Raw genomic sequence first — 20,860 nt, 5'->3', positions numbered from 1 at the left:
TCTTTTGGAGTGACAGACCAGTCATTATAAGAGCCTTTGGGTTCAAATGGTTGTTTAAACCACCTAGTCAGTTAGCCATCAATTCTTTCTGCCTTGGGGTGAATTGGGGCTATGATACATGTACTTGGGCTGTCACTAGCAACTTAACCCGGCAGATGCTGTTGTCCAGGTAGAGCAGTGGTTCTCAGTCCTTCCCAGCGCTGCTGCCCCTGGATACAGTTCCTCATGTGGTGGTGACCCCAACCATAAGATTCTTTTTGTTGCTATTTCATAACTGTAATGTTGCTATTGCTATGAATTGTAAATATCTGACATGCAGATGGTCTTAGTCGACTCCTGCAAAAGGCCATTCAACTCCTGAGGGGTCGAGACCCACAGGTTGGGAACCACTGAGATGCGGTCTCTGGAGGCGGGGTGCCTCCGGGAGGCCGCTCTATCAAGATGCTCTACAAGGTGCCAGAGAGTTTGGCGCCCTTGCAGACTTCTGCAGGCACGGAGCCTGACAGTAGGATGGGGCCAGCCACGGTGGTCTCTCCTCTCCCCAGAGCTGTCTCAACAAACAGCAGCTCCTCACAACCATCCGCCAACTGCAACAGCTGCTGAAGGGCCAGGAGACCCGCTTCGCGGAAGGCATCCGGAGCATGAAGAGCCGGCTCACCGCGCTGCAAAACTCTGTTATCAAAGTGGCCCCAGATGCCCCTCCAGGTGGGTCCCAAACCTTCAGGCCAAGAACTGCACTCAAGAACCCTCCCTGCAACGCTCCACATCCAGTTTGCTGTGTGTGTGTGTGTGTGTGTGTGTGTGTGTGTGTGTGTGTGCGCGCGCGCGCTTTAAGAAGATTATGCCTCTCCCCTACATTTGACAGTCAGCTATTTCCAGTTTTTTTTATTTTTATTTTTATGATTTGCTTATGTGTGTCTCTGTGTATGCACGTGTGTGCTTGTACCCACGGAGGCCAGAGGAAGGCACTGGAGCCTTGGTCCTCTGCAGGAGCAGCAGGCATCCATAACCACTGAACCACCCACTCAGCCCCTTGTTTTGTTTTTAATCTTACATAGCTCAGATTAGCACATCACTTGGATTCAAACTTGCTGTGTGGCCAAGGATAATCTTGAACTCCTGATGCTCCGGCCTCTGCCTCCCAAGTGCTGGAATTATGGTTTGCATTTCCAGGCCTGGGTTTTGGTTTTGTTGTTTCAAGACAGGATCTCAATATATAGCTCAGGCTGGCCTGGAACTCAAAATCCTACCACCTCTGCCTCCCAGTAACTGGTTTGTCACCACACCCAGTTCATTTCTTCTCGTACCTTTAATCTAGGCTTAAGAACTACATAGCTACAATTCTGTGATTCCCACAGAATTGTCAAAAACATCACTCTGCAAGTGTGGGTGATGTCACCTCACCTCCCAGAGGGCATAGTCAACCCTGGTCTTGCTTTTGGTCCTGTTTTTATTTTTAGTGTAATGGCCTATTTTTCAGACTGGAAGGCCCGGATGCTTCCCACATATGGCCTCCACACAGGCACATCCTTCCACCCTGACCTACCAAGCACACTGCACTTACAGCAGGTATTCATTTTTCACGAACCAGCATGGTTCTGGCTTATCATGCCTGAAGATTCATTCTCCTGGGAGTCCGTCCAGTATGGATGGGGAGAAGAGTTTCAAGGGCAAGTCCCGCTTGTCTGGGGTACGATGGGACATTTCAGTTTCCTCTACTAAGGGAGAGCTCTAACACTGGGGCATGTTTTCCTGGTGACATCTTTCACACCCGATAGGCCTAGATGTGGGCAATGGGTTTCTCCTGGCCTAGGGGCACAGGGGACAGGAGATGGGAGCCCATGGGATATCTGCCATCATTGCACCCCGAAGCGAAGCTCCATTTTCTTATGGTCTCCTTTGTTATGCGAGGTAACATTTCCCAGAGAAGGATTTCATCAGAGGTTCGGGAAATCACGTTTCTTTCAAGGCTCATTTATAGAACATACTCTGTGTGCCAAGCTCTTGGTTGGGGCTGGGGATACAGAAAGACCACAGGCCAGATTTCATTAAGGCAGAGAACATGAACAGCAAACGTTTAGGCACACTGCAGTAGTCACAGATGCTAAGAGGAAAGTGACCTGGGGACAGAGATGCGTACTATCTGCCAGGGATCTGTCTGGCGTTTTGAATGGAGACCTGAAGAACAGAACAAAGGGTCTGGCCTGGAGGTAGGCTGAGCCTGTTCAGGAGACTTAGGACACCAGCAGTCTGGAGAAAAGAGGAAGGCAGAGACAGTGAGTGGTGCCTTCTCCAGTCTCACACTCGTTGAGACACTGCACACACAACCCTCTGTGTCTCTGAGCCCCACTCTCCTCAGCTTTCACTAGGCCAACAGCGCGCTCTATTCATCTCCAAGAAGACTGGAAGAGTTTCCTGAGATGTGGCATTTAGAAAGCCCAGGGCCATGTCCAGCCTGCAGCAGTCACTCAACAGAGAGAGAGGTCTTGTGGATGACATCCATGATTCCACTGTTGCTCAGTGGCAGGTCTCCTAATCCCTCCTCTTCTCCTTACAGTTTCCTGCCCCGCTCTGGACGACCCTCCTGACGGCAAGAAGTTTGGAAGCAAGTACTTAGTAGACCACGAAGTCCATTTCACCTGCAATCCTGGATTCCGGCTGGTTGGGCCCAGCAGCGTGGTATGTCTGGCTAATGGCACATGGACCGGCGAGCAGCCCCACTGCAGAGGTAAGGCCATTCTGCCCTGACCACGCCACACACACACATGCAACACACACTTGTGCATTTCTTGTGTTTGAGTTCAGCTGAATACATGCCACAGTGGTCAAAGGATAACCCCAGGTGTCAGCCCTTGCCCTCAGTCTCATATGAGACAGGACCTCTTGTTGTTTGCTACTGTGTGTGCCAGGCTAGCTGGTCAGCAAACTTCCAGGGTTTGCCTGTCTCTGCTTCTCAGCTCATGAGTAGAGCTGGGAGTACAGAAGCCTGCTACCAAAGTCTAAACATTGCATCCACTGAGCCATCTTCCCATCCCCATGGTTCTTCAGCCATCCCTCAGCCAACAACCAGGGAGGGGAACGTGTCTGCTCCCTCGCCTCTATGTCAGGCCTGACTAGTCTCCATCATCATGAGCAGATTTTTTTTTTTTTCCTATTTTAGAGGCAGGGTTTCTCTTCAGAGCCCTGGCTGTCTTGGAACTCACTCTGTAGACCAGGATGGCCTCAAACTCAAGAGATCTGCCTGCCCTGCCTTCCGAGTGCTGGGATTAAAGGTGTGCAGCTGGGCAGTGGTGGTGCAAGACTTAACCCCAGCACTCAGGAGGTAGAGGTAGGTAGATCTCTCCCTGTGTCAAAAGAAGGAGGAGGAGGAACAGGAGGAGGAGGAGGAGGAGGAGGAGGAGGAGAGAAAAAAGCAAGAAAAAAGGAAAGAAAAGAAAAACAAAAGACTGGTTTATAGCTGGGTTTATTGTCTCCAACTGGAATCCTAGCACTTATGAGGCTGAGGCAGGTAGGCTGCCTGAATTAGCCTGGACTATAGCCTGGACTTCAAAAACGAAAAAGAAAAACAACTGGATCTTATCAATGTCAGAGCGTGGGTCTGCCTTGACATGGAGAAGGAACTAGAGGAGGGGACAGCTGCTCTGCCCTGGGGGTGCAGTCTGCTCATGGGGAAGAAGAAAGTCTTCAGCTGTCCTTAGGGTCTAGGCTAGGACTTGGTATGGACAGCTCCAGGAGACGCCTTCTCCAGTCAGTGGGGGGAAAAACGGTTTGTCTGTGCTGGGCTTGAGAACAGTTTGACATAGAGAAGACTGAGGCTCAGCACATATAGTTTATGGGTGTTTCAAATGCCTGCAGACCATAATCGAAGAAAAGAGAATCATGGCTCTCAGCCATTTTTAGGCATCCATGGAACATCTCTTGAGGCAAAATGATTTCAGCCAGGGCTAAAGGGAGCATGACTCTTACACAAATACAAGAGCGCTGTGGAGAGGGGGCGTGGAGTGTGCATTCACCTGAGGCAGGGCCTCTATGTGTTGGTCTCAAACCCCTGGTGCGTACTAAGCACTTAACCAAGGGCCTTGTGCACGTAAACGAGAGCCCTGCTGATATGCTACAATCAATAGCCCCGAGTACCTAAAAATCTTGAAAACAAAGAGACCTCAGAAAGCACAGCACCTCAAGATGACTGACAAGAGGAGCTGAGACCTTCACAGCGGCGCTCAGGGGTCCAGGGCGCCCTTTCCCGTCTCCTGGAAGGAAAGGTAGCTAAAGGGTTGCCAGGTGTGAGCTCTTAGACTGAACTAGACGCCATCCGGGCGATAAAGCCACGAACCATACAAACACACCTGGAGAAATGCCAGTGCCTGCTGTTCACCCCGACTCGGAGAGAATTCCGTCCCCTTAAACACCTTCCGGATGACAAAATGCCATCGGAGGTGCGAACACAGGGACTGTTCTTCTCCCTGCTCTGAGCATCTGTAGTCTTAACTTCCAGGCCGAGTTGCAGACCCTTGGTGGGTTCTTTCTCTGCGTTAGGTCTGTCTACATCAGCACGGTCAGGTCCATTGACTTAGCCACCTCCGGCCGGATCTGCCTGTCTGTGTTCTGTAGCATGTGCGCCCACATCTCTCTGTCTCTTGTCCTGTCACGGACATCTGTCTGTCTGTGGTCCTCCATGTCAGGGTGGACATGGTCTTCTTCTTTCCCCACGTTGTCCCTGGACTGAGTATCTGTGGGTGGAGGGAGTCAGCACTTTTGACTGATGAACTGAGTTCAATCCCTGGAGCCTACATTTAGTAGAAGGTGAGAACCAGCTCCTAAAAAGGCTTTCCTCTGACCCCCACAAGCATACGGTGGCACACAGATGGGTGTGCACACACACACACACACACACACACACACAATAAATAAATAGATAAATAGATATTATTTTCCCCCAAGAGGCTGGAGAAAAGATGCAGCAGTTGCAAGTTCTTGCAAAGGCTCTGGGTTCAGCTGTCAACACCCTCCGGTGCCTGAGCCTGGATCCCCACCATCCACATAAAGGTCATGTGCAATGGTGTGTGTGTGTCAGTAACCCCAGCACTGGAGTGAGACGGGACAAGTGGCTCATCAGAGTCCACTGGCCAGTCAGTCCAGTTGAATTAGAGGGCTCCGAGCTCTTAAAGCAGACAGTTCCAGGAGAGCTGACACCCCTTTTCTGGCCTCTGTGGGCACTGCACACAAATGGTGCACAGACATACACTCAGGCACACAACACAACACAACACAACATAACCTAACACAACACAACATAACATAACCTAACACAACACAACACAACACAACACAACACAACACAACATAACATAACATAACATAACATAACATAACATAACATAACATAACATAACATAACATAACATAAGTGAATATTTTCAAACTTTCCCCCAAATAGTAGGTGATCAAGTATATATACATATATATGTGTATATATATGATACATATATATAGAGAGAGAGACACATATACATATATGTGTGTGTCATATATGTATGCATGTATGTATGGTATGTATCTTTGGGAGTGGATAAGTGAATTCGAATTTCTCAATATTGAAGTAGCTAGAACCATTAAATAAATAAAATAATAAACAAAGTAATTAATAATGAAGGTTTTAGTGAGGCTCCATGGCTCCAGAGTGGCCATTCTAGCTATATAGAAGTTCACAGAGATGGGTGGAGTCAGGACTGAGCCAGTGTCTGAATGGCTGCCTAACTGTGTGCTGCTTTATTTGTGAGATGGTTAGAATAAGGTGAATAAATTTTTTTTTAATTTTTTTTTTCAAAATGAGATGTTCGATATTTTCCATCTCACTAAGTATAAACTGGACCTGGGCGCTTACCCTGTACTGATGGAACAAACTATTTGGATGCTACAGCCAACTGGACCAACAAGCTGCAAGGCTGAGCCTCCCCCAGGTTGGCATGCTCTCCTACACTGGCACTCATGGATGCTGTCTTCAGCCAGGGCCTCCCAAGAAATGCCAGAGACCTGCTATTGGATCTTCTCGGGGACTGTGACAGTCTTGATTGCGTGAATGAGGCTTAGTGCCACAGGACTTGTTCTGGTCAGAGCCTGAGTGAACCCTGGCAGCCTTAATAGCCTACACTTGCCCACCCATCCTTGACAGGCCAGCTAAGCAGACAAGTGATCATGGCAAACAGGGATCTAGTCATTGTGGCCACACTGGGAAGAGGACAAATAAAGAGGTCCAGTGACCTCCTCACCAAGTCCATCTTTGGGGTCCTGGTGAGGTTTAGATCTAAAGATAGGACATGACTGGGCAGCCACCGTCAAGCTGTGGCATAGCCCATCACCTTTATCTGGGCTTTAGTGTCTCCAGGGAAGCTGGTGTGACAATTTGTCAACCTGCGTGAACTCCTGGGGCTAGGGAGCTGGCTCAGTGGGTAAAGTACTTGCTGTGCAGGGCTTAAAGCCCTGAGCTTGGGTCCCCCACAAAAGCACCCACATAGAAGCAGGGTATGATGGTGTGTGCCTGAAATCACTGCAGTTGGGGCAGAGAGCGAGACAGGCCCCTGGAACCTGCTGGCCAGCTAGTCTAGCTAACTTGAAAAACCCCGGGAGTTCTCAAAAGCTCAGGTGGAGGGACTGGAATGATGGCTCAGCTGGTAAGGCCCTTGCTGCTCTTCTAGAAGACCTGAGTTCGATTCCCAGCACATGTATGGTAGTTCACAACTGTCTATAACTCCAGGGGAGCCAATGTTCTATTCTGCACTCCATAGCACCAGATACACACAGAATGAACAGACATGCATGCAGACAAAACACCATTCACACAAACTAAATTAAACATGGACAGCAATAGAGAATGCACACAATGTTGACCACTGGTCATGGTTATGATGGTTCGGGCATGCAATACCCCCCCCCCCATGCACCTACATTAACATACACACATGTATAACACACACACTCAAACGACAAAAAACTGTCTGCAATCTCTTTCTGGGACACAAGTTCCTCCTCTCACTGGCACCAAACTTTAGCCTTTTCCTTTCCCCCAGGATGAGATTTCTGGAAAAATTCCAACTCTTGATGTCCATTGTCTTAGTACTCTGAGAGCCAAGGGGTAGGGGTGGGGTTGGCGATTACAAATGTCTTCAGAGCGCCTCCTCTCCTGCCAAGACAGTTCCATCAGGCTGGAGCTCAGCGATCTCATGACCAGTGTCAGAACCGCCACAGCAGCTGCTGAACTTGCCCGTTTCCACATTGTCAGGTCCAGTCACTGTGTGCTGTGACCACGGGGAGGGACAATAATCTCAATTACAGCCGTTTACTTTAAGACACGAAACATCAGTGCCAGTGAAACTCTTGGCAGCACCTTAATAACTGGCCTGTACCCACCCTGCAGTCAACTGATTGGAAAGAGGGTGATGAACCCTACTTGGCACAGAAGGAAATTATACATAACGACACCATTAAGGAGGCAGTGGGCAGAGGAGCTCTGGAAGTCCACCGTGGAAAGTGGCCATCTGGCTTCCTGAGTTTCCCTTTTCTCTCTGTCAAGGATGTTTGCTGTTGCTCTTGTTCCTTTTGAGAGAGAACCTCATGTAACCCAGGCTAGATTTGAATTCAGTAAGTAGCCTAGGATGGCCTCGAACTTCTGATTCTCTGGCCTCCACCTCCTTAGTGCTGCTGCAAGTACATTCATTCATTCATTCATTCATTCATTCATTCTTTATGTATTTATGTATGTATGTATGTATGTATGTATGTATGTATGTATGTATGTATTTATTTATTTATTTATTTATTTATTTATTTATTTATTTATTTATTTTTGGTGGTGCTAGAGAGGAAATCCAAAGCTTTTACATAGTAGGCAAGCACTCTTCAGCTGAGTATTAGCTCCAGACTGCCGACATGTTTTTTTTAGGGTTGACGAGGCTTTCTGAGTTGGGGAAGCCAGAGCCCTTCTGTTTGATCCTTTGGCTCCAGGGACAACCAAAGGAAAAGTCTGAGAAGTAAAGGCCTTTGCTGTTTACCACCATCTTGAAGCACTTCCCCACAGGGCCATTCAGTGCTTCGTTTGGTCTGCCCTCAGGGGCCTTTAGAGTACTGGCAATGTCCTATGTCACCACCTATGTTATCCTATGTCATCACCTGCTCCACCTGTGAGGGATAGAACCCACCAGGTGTTATTACCCGTCACCCCACCTCTCCCTCTCCAGCTCTTTCTTGCTCTCTCTTGGTCTCTGTCTGTCTCTCTTTCTCTATGTGTGTGTCTTTTTCTGACTTTCTTTTCTGAAGTGTTTCACCCGTCTCTCCTTTCTCTTCTTCACTCTTCCATTGTCTCTCTCTGTCTCTCTGTATCAGGCCTGTTGTGCAGCATATAATTTATATATTATTACAATCATCGTAAACATTTTTTTTTTCATTAAGAAAAAATTTCAAGCCAGGCACCATTAATCCCAGCACTCAGGAGGCAGAGGCAGGTGGGTTTCTGTTAGTTTGGGGCCAGCCTGGTCTACAGAGAGTTCCAGGACAGCTAGTGGTACATAATACAAAGACCTTGCCTCAAAAAGAAAAAGAAAAAAAAAAAAGAAAGGAAGGAAGGGAGAGAAGAAAGAAGAGAAGAGAAAGAAGCGAAGAGAGGTTTGGGAGAGATGGCTCAGAGGACACTGGCTGCTAGTGCAGAGGATTTGGTTTCAGTTCTCAGCTCCCATAGGGCGGCTCACAATCATCTATAATTCCAATTTCAGGGGGTCTAGGCACCACATACATGTGGTGCCCATACATACATGCAGACAAAAGATTCCTACACATAAAATAAAAATAAACCTAATAATAAAAAATAAAAATAAAAATAAAAAGTGTCAACATATGAGAGTATAAAAGGAAGATCTTTTAAACCAAAACTCCAGTAATTTTCACAAAGTAAACCTCTTAATGTCATAAACTATCTAATTAAAATTCTCCCTATTTTCTTACATATTTTTAACAATATTTGAATTGGAGCCCAGACCAGCGCCACATTTTTAACTGGTTGTCCTGTCTCTTACATCCTGGGGAGTGTCTCTTGGGTCCTCCTTCTGAGGTTCTTTAGTTGATTCTTCAAGAAAAATTCAGGGCTAGTTCTCTGAGCTCACATATTTTTGAAATAATGTTACAGGTCAGCTTGACTGGGTGTAAAATGTCTATCTCACCTTTAACTGGGCTATCTTAGATATCATGCATCTGACTACAGGTGTGGACTACCACACCCAGTTTTATGCAGTGCTGAGGACCAAACCCAGACCCTGATGCATGCTAGGCAAGCACTCTGAGCCACACCCCGGCCAGGACTCTTCAACTGGAAACCTTAGTTCCAGGGGGAGTCTTCCCAAGAGCCCTAAAAGCTATAAAGTTGGGGAGAATCCAAGTTGAACACACACACACACACACACACACACACACACACACACACGTACAAATAAGATGTGGTTGTTCACACACACACAAAGCCACCAAGAGGTTAAAGAATTGACTCATCAGTTAAGAGCGCTTGTTGCTCTTTCAGAGGACCTAGGCTTGATTCCCAGTTCCCACAAAGCAGCCCACAGTCATCTTTAGCTCCAGTACCTGGGGATCTTTTGCCCTCTTCTGGCTGCCACAGGAACTGTATGCATGTAATGCACATACATACGTACATATGTACATACATACAGGCAATGCACCAAACACATAAGATCATAAGATAAGCCAGGCACTGTGGTGCACACCTGTAATCCCAGCACTCAGGAAGGCAGAGGCAGGCGGATCTCTGTGAGTTAGAGGCCAGCCTGGTCTACAAAGTGAGTCCAGGGCAGCCAGCTACACAGAGAAACCCTGTCTTGGAAAAGAAAAGAAGAGAAAGTTATTCTCTAACCTCTCCGCTTGTGACATTCACGTGTGTCCCCCCCAAAAAAAAAAAAATTAAAGAAATGCAAAAAAATTTTTTTTTAAACAGCAACATACATACAATTGAGAAAACCTTAGAAATGTAGTCACTGGAATAATGAAAAATCTGAAACAAGATGCAGAGTGCAGAAACAAAGTAGGCTAAAAGAGAAAAGAAATGAGGATAAGAATGTCGCTCAGAGGGTACATGCTTGTCTAGTGTGTGTGAGGCCCTGAGTTCAGTATCTGGTATCACATAAGCCAGGCATGGTGGTGCTTGCCTATGAGCCTAGAACTCAAGAAGCAGGGACAGGAGATCAGAGATCAAGATCATCTTCAGCTACATATCAAGTTCAAGGCCAGCCTGGGTTACGTGAGACTCTGCCTCACATACATACATACATGCATACATACATACGTACATACGTACACACATGCATGCATAGATAAATATTTTTAAAAGAAAAAAGTTAGATGTAGATATGAGTATTCGCTTCCATGAGGAATAAGTAAGTATTTATGATACAAGAAATGGAAACATGGCTGTGCCCAGGCCTTGGCTTGCCAGCCTTTCTCACCACCACTGCCATTGCCCTCTTCAAGTCATAGCTGAATGCCACAGCCTGGGACACTCTTGAATGTGATGACAACTGTCCTTCAGTTGGGATATAGATACCATTTGCCAGCCTGGGCGTCGGCCGTTGAATACCTCTGACTGCTCATCAAGATAAGAAGTGCGGAAAGTCTGTCTGGGGCCTGTGAGGAAATGAATGTACTGTGGCATCCGTTCATGCCTCTATCAAGCTGATGTCACCCTAGCCCCCCCCCCCCCAAAGGGTCCAGGTGCAAGCCCGGCTCAGTGTCCTCTGTGGAGTTTCCCCAGAGACAGATAATGGCTGTGGGCATGCTGACACCACAGCCTGAGGGGTATAAATGCTCACTTTCTGGCTTCCTGCCCATGCCTTCATGGATTATTGATCTGCCCACTTGCAGAGGGGCCAGTAGGCAAAGGTAGGGTTGCATCTTGAGAGACCTTGGAATACTGACCTCAGAGGGACATTTGTGTGTGCTGAGGTCTCACACGAATGCCTGGAAATCGATCATCCGAAAACAGGCTGCCTGGGGAAACATGTCACCAGACTGAGGTTGCAGAGAAATGGAAGGGGCTCCTTCCCCTGGCACAGTGTTTGGACAGCCTGAATCCTTCTAGCTAAAATAGAAACCCTCAAGCAGTCACAAGAGGTCCCTTCCATCTGACCTAGAATGAGGCTATGGTTCTCACTGGAAGCAAAGCACCTGCTCCGTGCTCTTGGGAGACAAAGAGAAAGGTTGCTGTTGGGCCAGTACGCGTCTGTCCTCGGGTTTCCCTCCCAGGCACTGCAGTGAAATCCGAGAGCTGACAAGGCTGCTCCTGGGTGGAGATGGCTGTGTGTGCATGTGCTTAAATGGGGCCCGAGGCATTGGTAGCAGTGAAGGTTTTACAAAATTATCTTTTCCAAAGTAAGACATTGTATAAAAATTTATTGTAGAAAAGGCATGAATACAAAAAAGCATAGATGAGAAACAAACCAACCAACCAACCATCCATAAGCCAAGCGGAAAAAGGCAGAAACTCACGTCAATGGTTTCTTTGTGTGGGCAGTACTGAGGATTTGAACCCAGGACCTCAAGTGCTCAACTGCTGAGCTCCCCAGCTCTGAAATCAATCTACTGAACTTTAAAATTCTCTCTTTCTTTCTCTCTCTTATCTTCACTCCTCTCTACTGAGCAGTGAGTACGCAACCTGGGAACTATTCCCTTAAGCAACACTATGGAACAGTCAATAGATCCGATATTGATGGAGCCCAGGGGAGCTGAATATAAATTGAGAGAATTAATTTTCCCCATCTCTGGATATTCCAATGGGCTGTCCCCTCTCCCCTTTCTTGGAATTTAGCTCCCTCTTGAAAGATGATCTGGGGATGTGGTTCAGTTGGTAGAATAAGCCTAGCATGCCCAGGCCCTGGGTTGCCTCCCCAAGCACCAAAGAAAAGTGGGCAGAGAGATATGTACCTGTTAGTTCTAGCACTCAGGGGGTGAAAGCAGGAAGACCCTAGGTTAGGCCGGCTTGGGATCACCTCAGAGCAGAAGGGCTTCACTCACAGGCAGATGCCAACACCTGGCTACAGCTGTGTGCACGACACCCCCACAAATCACAGCCTCGTGTTTCTTCGTGGGGCCTGAGCGGTGCTGCCCACAGAGCCGCGCGGGCGGGCACAGTGTGGGGCAGGTCTTAGGGAAGCCGTGGCCTACATTTCAGCCCCTCAGTGCCCTTGCAGCTCCCACGAGAGTGGTAAGGACAAGGCGGGAAGAGGGAAAGCTGGGCTGGTGACAGCACGGCGGTAGGAGGCTGAGGCTGGATTATCACAAACGAGCGTGCCAACCTAGCTTTAGAGCGAGACCTTGTCTCAAAACCAACCAGAACCAAGCCAGGCAGGGAGCTGGAGGGGCCCTATGACGTAAGGAAAAACCCGCTGTTAGTTCCTGTGTGATTCAGCGCTAGAATCCACAACCGCGTGTTGCCATCCTTTTCTAGACGTCAGCGCATGCTCCAGCCAGCCTTGTCACCATGGCGGGACGTGTGTGGAGGGCGTCAACCAGTACAGATGCATCTGTCCTCCAGGAAAGACTGGGAACCGCTGCCAGCATCAGACCCAGGCTGGTATGTAGCCAGCATGGGGCTTGGTAAGGGTGTTTCCCTGGGGCTGGTAAGGATGCCGGTCATGGTTACCAAAGGCAGATGTGGGGGGACTCTGTGCCTCTCGTAGGCTCAAGCTTTTCCACTCTGGTTCCCATCCACTAGCTGATCCCTCTGGGACTCTAAGGTACTCACTTGGATGAACTTAGTTCTTTTTTTATAACCACAGTTTTGATCCCCCCCCCTTTTTTGAGAGACAAACCTCAACTTAATAGCCTGCAGATTAGGGCCATGACCTAGGAAGATACGCTGGGGTACCTTTGTTTGGTTAGCATTTCCTCTGCCAGCTTTCCTTCCAATGTTCCCACCACACCTTGCAAAGCCAGCAGTCCGAGGTATTTTAAAATAAGAATAAGCAGACATTTGATCAGTGAGCCCCAGCACGTGGTAAGAGAACCTAGTGATAAGGAATCTATGAAGGATGGGTTGGGGGTTGCATGCTATTCTCCAGCCAAGAAGTCTAATCCGAAAGATGCCTGGCTGCCTTCATTCCTGGGTGGACCCCTTTCGGGGAAAGGGCATTGGTGGATAGTGTAAGATCCAGAGAGGAGAGTTAACAAACTCTTGGGGCCGGGGAGGTAGCTTTATAGAGTGCTTGCTTCCCACGCCGGAAGCCGTGGGCTTGATTCCTAGCATCACACAATGCCACGGTGAGCTTCCGTGATCCCAGCCCCTGGGAAGAAGAAGCAGAGGCATCAGGTATTGAAGGCCACCCTTGGCTTTGAGGCAGAGTTTGAGTCCAGCTTGGAATACAGGAAACCCTGCCTCGAGTAAAACAAAACCATTTTATGCCCTGTAGAGCAGCCAGCCCCAGGTCAGGGCTAAATAGTGCCCCGAAAGCTGGCTGCTACATGTGCCCTGATGAGTCAGTGGGACTGAGGCCTGCCAGAGCCTCTCTCCCGAGGAAGCTGCCCCCAGAGGCCCCCTACAGCTCTTCTGTGGGGAGGCAGGGCTTTTGCAGAAACCCACTGGTGGTGTGTACAAAGAAGAGCAGAAAAGCCCTTTCTCTTCACCTCAGTGATACCACTAGATGCCTGTTGTTAGGGGGGGCTTCTGCTGTGGGACCTTTGGGTCATCACTCCTCAAGCCCATAGATCATTTTATGAAGTCTTCCGAAGACTGGAGTCTTCTCCAAGGATGGAAAGTAAGGAGTGAGCAGGTTCACATGAAGAAATGACAGACCCAGAACTTTCTTTCATGCCTGCCTCCCAGTGCCAGTAAACCTCTCCCCAATATATATATATAAAGTTTTAAATTGTGGGTATGTGTATGTGTGTATGTATGTATGTATGTATGTATGTATGTATGTATGTATGTATGTGTGTGAATGTGGATGTGGATTTGCACACTTGAATGTGGTGCCAATGGAAGCCAGAAAAGGGCTTTGGACCTTCTGAGAGTGGAATTACAGGCAGTTATGAACCTCTGGATGTTGGCCCTGAGAATCAAACTCAACTCTTCTGAAATAGTCGTTCTGGTTCTTAGCCACTGAGCCATCTCTCCAGTCCCTAATATTATTATTTTGAGACCAAGTCTGGCTCTGCTGCCCCAGGCGGGCCTTGAACTAAATTCGGGTGATCCTGCCTCAGCCTTGAGAATAACTACATGAATTATTTTTTAAAAATTCATTTACCAGAGCTGGAGAGATGCTCAGAGGTTAAGAGCACTTGCTGTTCTTGCAGAGGGCAAGGTTTCCCAGCACCCACGTGGTGGCTCAAGGCCACCTTTAACTCTCCGGTTGCAGGGAGATCAAGAAACCCTCTTCCTGGCCTCCACAGGGACCAGGCAAACCACGGGCTGTACATATGTATACACAGAAACACACATAAAAGAAAATAGTTTTAAAAATCTACTGGGTGGTGGTGGTACACCCCTTTAATCCCAAGACTCCAGAGTCAGATGGAACTCCAAGATTGAGGCCAGCCTGGTCCACAGAGGGAGTTCCAGGACAGCCAAGGTTACATAGAGAAACCCTGTCTTAAAAACGAAACAAAACAAACAAATAAACAAATAAACAAAAAATCCTCTAATCCCAGCACTTGGAAGGCAGAGGCAAGAGTTAGAGGCTAGCCTGGTCTAGAACAGTGAGTTCCAGGCTAGCCAGGGCTAAAAAATGAGATCCTGGTTGGTTTGGTTGGTTTGTGTTTAATCCATTTACCTTTGATGATGATGATGATGATGATGATGATGATGATGATGATGATGATGATGATGATGATGATGATGATTAGGAAACTAAATTTTGTTCTTAAAAGATGGGAAAACTGCAATAATAAAACAACTACCTTCAAGACATTGAAGAAGCCACAAGCTTTTGCAAAATGTATGCCCACGTGCACCTGCGCCGCGCGCACACGAGCGCGCGTAGAACAGACACAGTGGAGGCTCAGAGTTTTAACCCCTAGCGCTCACTGCATTGTGGGCGTTGTGCAAGATTCTCGAGGTGAAGTTCAGACTTCACACTGGCTGCCCCGCGGTGACATTCTGATCTCTGGGGTCCTATCGGCATCGGCTCTGTTTGGGTTACTCACTTGTCATTCCTTCCCTGGGAGATGAGGTCTCGCCCCTTTGGGGGAGCACGGGAGGTGCGGGGTTGGGGTAGGGGGGACAGGCTCCGAGCGTGTCTTCTTCCCGCAGCGGCCCCCGAGGGCGGTGTGGCCGGCGACCCCGCCTTCAGCCGCGCCCCGCGTTGCGCGCAGGTGGAGCGCGAGCAGCACTGCAGCTGCGAGGCAGGGTTCCACCTGAGCGGGACCTCGGGCGGCGACAGCATCTGCCAGGGTAGGCTCGGGCCCCGCGGGGGAGCGGGGACCCCGGGAGGAGCCTCGAGGACGCGAGCCCGGGAAGGGGCGGAGCGCGGGGTGGGACAAAAGGGTCTTCCTGGGCGTAGTCGTAGACCAGCGAGGTGCCTTAGGGTCTGCACTCACTCTCCGGAGTACTTGCGCAAGGCCCTTTCTGGGTACAACCCTCTTCCCACCTCTGGCAAAAATCCTGTGGGCTGGTGGCAAGGCAGGAGCTCAGCTCATTTACGGCAGACAGGGCCACGGATGTGGACACAGCCTGAGACTCATTCCCTGGTCTCCTCCTCTCAGTAGCCCACTTTCGATAAGTACAACTGGACAGCAGTTCCACCCTGAGATCTGGTCAGGAGACGCTAAGGGGCCCATACGACAGCATCAGCATCGGAAAGAAAGACACCAACCCCCTATAAAGAGGCATCTCATTATACAGCCCAGGCTGGCCTCAACCGGAGATTCCGGTTGACTGGGATTACAGGCCAGATAGGCTGCAGGGCTCTCCTGCTCCGTTTCTCCATTGCTGCAGATGAGAGCTAAGACGGGTGTCTGAACCTGGTTCTAGTCTCTGACTGGGGTACCTGACTTGCTAACCTTTGTTGAGTTCCCCCATTTGGGCGGAAGAGTCCCTCCAGCCCCCCATGTCAGCTCTGTCCACTCCCCCGTTTAGCCCTCTTGGTCTTGGACTGGGGCGAGGGGTAGCATCCCAGATGCCCTTCTGCAGATACAGCTCATTGCTGAATCCAGCTGTTTAGTCATAGCTGCCAAACGTGGAGGCCGCGTAGCCTCCCGGGGTCATGGGCACTCTTGTCCCCAGATGTGGACGAGTGTGAGATCTACGGGAAGGAAGGACGCCCCCGGCTCTGTATGCATGCCTGCGTGAACACCCCTGGCTCCTACCGCTGTACCTGCCCCAGTGGATACCGGATCCTGGCAGATGGGAAGAGCTGTGAGGGTGAGTGAGACTGCGTCAGAGACAGGTGACCATGAGGCTAGTGGTCACCACTCGCACCTGCTGCTGCTATTTCTGCTCTCAGCCCATTCATAGTCCCAAGAACAAAAGGCAGTTTGGAGCCTGGGTTGTTAGTGGAAAGTACCTGGCTCAGGTTCTACCTCAGTACCTGTCATCCATTGTGGCTCCCCAAAAGACAGGGCTGACGTTTCTCTGTCCAGACAGGGTGCAGATAAACACCCTCATCAGCAAGGAACGCATGCAGGTAGCTGGGAGTGGGGTATAGCAAGGAAAGGCTGAAAACTGCAGTTGCCATCGTCACCACCAGACAAATCTAGCGGACCCTGGCATAGCAATAGGAGGCCTTCCGTTACCACACCCTTCTCTGAAGACAAACCCAGAGATTAAAAAACATAGAGATGTCAAATCTCTGCATTCACACAGTCAGAACACAGTGGCCCAGACTTACCGATGAGTCCACACCCAAATTTAGTTGGATAGTATTAGCCCTTCATGCACAATGTTTCTGTCTTATAGTACATACCTAGCATGAAGTTTACTTTATAAATTAGACAGAGCAAATATTTGGCAACAACTAATAGCAAGATAAGCACCAATAATGGACTGTAATAAAACTTATTAAAAATTAATGAACTATAGTTGGCCATAGGTAAGCCATACCATGTACAAGTTGGGACTGCTATATTAGAGTCAGGCTTAGAAGCAAAGCAGGGTTTCCTCCTGCTCAGCTTGTTTCTAGGCCTTGGAACTTGGGGCTACAGTGGGGGGCCCTCTAGGGAAATCCTGCTGCTTCAGGCAGTGCCCACCCCCCCATTGAGAGGATGCCCAGGCCTGACTTCTCCATGGACTGAGGACACTGAGGACGACCCAGCAGGCTTCAGAAAATGGCTCTGAATTACTGGAGGAGAAGGCAAAGAGAAAGGGCAGGGGACTGAGCAGCAAGCTGGCTTGGACTGTAAAGAGAGAGGCAGCTCCTGGTGGCATCCTGTTGGGCACCAGTGGAAGTGTCGGAGGAGTGCGCAGCTGGAGACCCGTAGCCATCCTCACCTTCACCCATCGACACTTCTCCTCCCCAGTCGCCCCTCCATCTGTCTTCCCATCCACTCCCACATCACCCATCTCACAGCACTCACATGAGCCCACATGGGGTCACGTGGGCTTAGCAAGGGACACCCTCGCACTGGGTAAATTCACTGGGTGTTTGTAACGGGCACAGAGAACTCTCAGAAGTGAGTAAGTGAAGATGCTGCTTTCGGTACGGGGTGAGGCTAAGGAGGCAGGCTTTCCTAAAGGTTTGAATCTGAGGGTGAGAACAACCATCGGCAAGGAGACTCAAGGGCCGGAGGTTGCTCAGTGGTTAGAGCACCAGATGCTCTTCCCCAGGTCTTGAGTTCAATTCCCAGCAGCCACAGCGGGGCTCACAGCCATCTATAATGAGATCCGATGCCGTCTTCTGGCACGCAGATGTACATGAAGTCAGTACTAACATTATATATATATATATATATATATATATATATATATATATATATATAAAACATTCATAAATAAATCTTTAAGAAGGAGACTCCAGAGCGCTCGATGCTGAGAAGGAGGCAGGTGACTGGCAATATTCACTTGGTGCTGTCACTTGTCACACCCCAGGAAAAGAAGAGAGCATCCCAGGGAGGGGGATTCACCACCATAGTCCTACAGCACTTCTGACCTTGATTCCAGAGGTTAGAAGAAAACAGAATTCCTGACAAGGTTCTTGCTTTAAGGGGTGGATCCCTGACACCCACAAGCCAGCCAGCCTAGCAGAACCAGTGAGCTCCAGGCTCAGTGACCTCGTTTCAAAAAAAAAAAAAAAAAGTAGAGACGTGATTGAGGAAAATGCCCAAATGTGAACCTCTGGTTTCCTTAACCATCTTTATCTGAGCTAGCTTCCATCATAATCTTATGAATACTTGCTTTTATTCTACCTCTGGGCCTTTCCACTCCTTTATTGGAGTCCCTCCTTCAGGCCCACATGATTTCTTCTCCGGCCTAACCCATCATGGCGTCCTTCTTCTTCTTCTCCTTCTCCTTCTTCTTCTTCTTCTTCCTCCTCTCTCCTGCCTGTTTCCCACGATTCTCCTGTCCTCAAAGCCCAGGAACCTCAGCCACGCCTACCCCATTCTGCCCTGCCCAGGTATAGGCCTTTAATCAACCAATGAGGTAAAGCATCTTAGGCAGGTTTACAAAATAAGGATAGGAGTGACCAGATCAAAATAAAGCCGCAGACCGACCCCAGCAGACCCCCGTGTGTCTCCTGAAATGCAGATGTTGATGAGTGTGTGGGCCCACAGCACACGTGCCCCCGGGGGACCACGTGCATCAACACCGGAGGCGGCTTCCAGTGCGTCAGCCCTGAGTGTCCTGAGGGCAACGGCAACATCAGCTACGTGAAGACCTCTCCCTTGTGAGTATACCCAGGCGCGCCCACGGCTGGGCATGCACGGCCCTCAGTGTGGCCGAGCTAGATTCCGAGAGCCTGGAGGGGGAGGATAATCACATCTCACGCAGGAAACAGGAAGGAGCGAGACGCTCTGAACCTCCATTTCCCCTATGATTATCAGCGCACGTGACTCCCAGATATTAGAGTCTACTTGAGTGCGGCCTCCTCGAGGGGGCAGCTGGTCTGAGTTTTCCCAAGTCTAACCGTGTCCGTTTTGCCTCTGCTCCAGCCAGTGCGAGCGAAACCCCTGCCCCATGGACAGCAGGTCGTGTCGCCACCTGCCCAAGACCATATCCTTCCATTACCTCTCTCTACCTTCCAACCTGAAGACGCCCATCACGCTCTTCCGCATGGCCACGGCCTCAGTCCCCGGCCATCCCGGGCCCAACAGCCTGCGCTTCGGGATCGTGGGTGGCAACAGCCGTGGCCACTTTGTCATGCAGCGCTCAGACCGGCAGACGGGGGAGCTCATCCTTGTGCAGACCCTGGAGGGGCCTCAGACTCTGGAGGTGGACGTTGACATGTCGGAATACCTGGAACGCGCCTTCCAGGCCAACCATGTGTCCAAGGTCACCATCTTTGTGTCTCGCTACGACTTCTAAGGACGCCGTGGCGGTCGGGGGACTGGGGTTTGAGATCTGGGCTGCTTTCTCTTCCCTAAGGAGACAGCTGTGGGCGAGAGCTGTGACGGTCATCTCTCCTCTCTGTCCTGCCCCCAGTCACTTTGCTTCTGGAGCAATGCTGTGCTCCGGCCCATGGGCTGGAACCGAAGGGAAGCCACAAAACAAATGCTATGCCACCATCACTCTACTTTTTTTTTTTTTTTTTTTTTTTTTTTTTTCTGCTTTAAAGCCCACCCTTATCCCCTTAGGAGACAGCACAGAATGTTATGGGAATGACCGCGTGAGTTTGAATGAGCTGACGTTGGAGAGGGGCTCATGTGTGTGTCAGAGACAATGGCCAACTGTTCTGCTTTCTCTGGCTGAGCGTGTTCTGAATCTGTCATGGTCTCATGCCCCTGTGAGGTACCCACCGTGATGCTTTCCCACAGTCCAGCCAGTCCTGTCCTCAGAGGGCTGCAGGAGAGCCCGGGAACCCCGAGTGGATCCTCCTAGACCAAGGTCTCAGCATTAAATCATGGATTTTGCCAGAGTGTCTTTGCTTTAGAGAAAATGTGTCTCAAAAACATGCCCTGGTTTTATGGCTGTGGAAACAGAGTCTGCTTCTACCCTCTGCCCACCCGACTTCTCCCTGAGCACGAGGGCACCCTCTCAGTAAGAAGAGCTCTCTTTCTGCCCATATTGGACATCGGGGATGGAGAGAGTAAGAGAGATGACATGCAGCATTGCTCCAGTAGTTTCGGTATGAGTTGGTCACAGGGGAGGCTGGTAAGGATGGCACCTAGCCATGGGGTGTTTAGGAGAATGCTCAAATTGTCCTTCACTCCATGGCATTCTTCAGCGGGAAGAACCCAGAGGTGACTGACGTCTCCCAGATAAATGAAGCAGGAAAACTCTGTCCAGCTCTGAAAAGTGGGTGCGATGGGGAGACCATTCCAATTAAAACTTAAAAAACTAGATGGGTTGAGAGGAGTTTCAGTGTCCAAATACACAGTGATCTACTGGGAACATAGCTTTGCATACATTTTGTTTTAAAAACATATTTCTAAACCGGGCATGGTGGCACACACCTTTAATGCCAGCACTGGGGGGAGGCAGAGGCAGGCGGAACACTGAGTTTGAGGTCAGCCTGGTGTACAAAGTCAGTCCAGGACAGCCAAGGTTACACAGAGAAACCCTGTCAATAATAATAATAATAATAATAATAATAATAATAATAATAATAATAATAATAACATTTCTAGGGGATGGGACAGGTGGACTCTGAGTTTGAGGGCAGCCTGGATGACATAGTGAAGCCATGTTTTAAACAGAAGAGGACAAGGAGAGGAGTAGAGCTCA

At 49.3% G+C, this 20,860-nt stretch overlaps 1 protein-coding gene across 1 annotated transcript in view; it reads left to right on the top strand.

The window, feature by feature from the left end:
- Nucleotides 1-20,052, top strand: part of Fbln7 (fibulin 7) — a 31,767-nt gene extending 11,715 nt beyond the window's left edge. Inside the window, exons 2-8 of the mRNA XM_055614927.1 lie at nucleotides 546-705; nucleotides 2,558-2,728; nucleotides 12,497-12,622; nucleotides 15,296-15,436; nucleotides 16,268-16,405; nucleotides 18,725-18,863; nucleotides 19,129-20,052. Of these exons, the coding sequence (XP_055470902.1) occupies nucleotides 546-705; nucleotides 2,558-2,728; nucleotides 12,497-12,622; nucleotides 15,296-15,436; nucleotides 16,268-16,405; nucleotides 18,725-18,863; nucleotides 19,129-19,501 (1,248 nt within the window). The 3' untranslated portion in view covers nucleotides 19,502-20,052. The remainder of the gene's footprint in view (nucleotides 1-545; nucleotides 706-2,557; nucleotides 2,729-12,496; nucleotides 12,623-15,295; nucleotides 15,437-16,267; nucleotides 16,406-18,724; nucleotides 18,864-19,128) is intronic.
- The last annotated feature ends 808 nt before the right edge of the window (nucleotides 20,053-20,860 follow it).

This window comes from Psammomys obesus, unplaced genomic scaffold (assembly GCF_907164565.1).
Source record: "Psammomys obesus unplaced genomic scaffold, mPsaObe1.curated_primary_1811, whole genome shotgun sequence".
NCBI lineage: Eukaryota > Metazoa > Chordata > Mammalia > Rodentia > Muridae > Psammomys > Psammomys obesus.
Note: the sequence above shows the minus strand (reverse complement) of the source record. Positions and strands in the feature narration are given on the sequence as shown.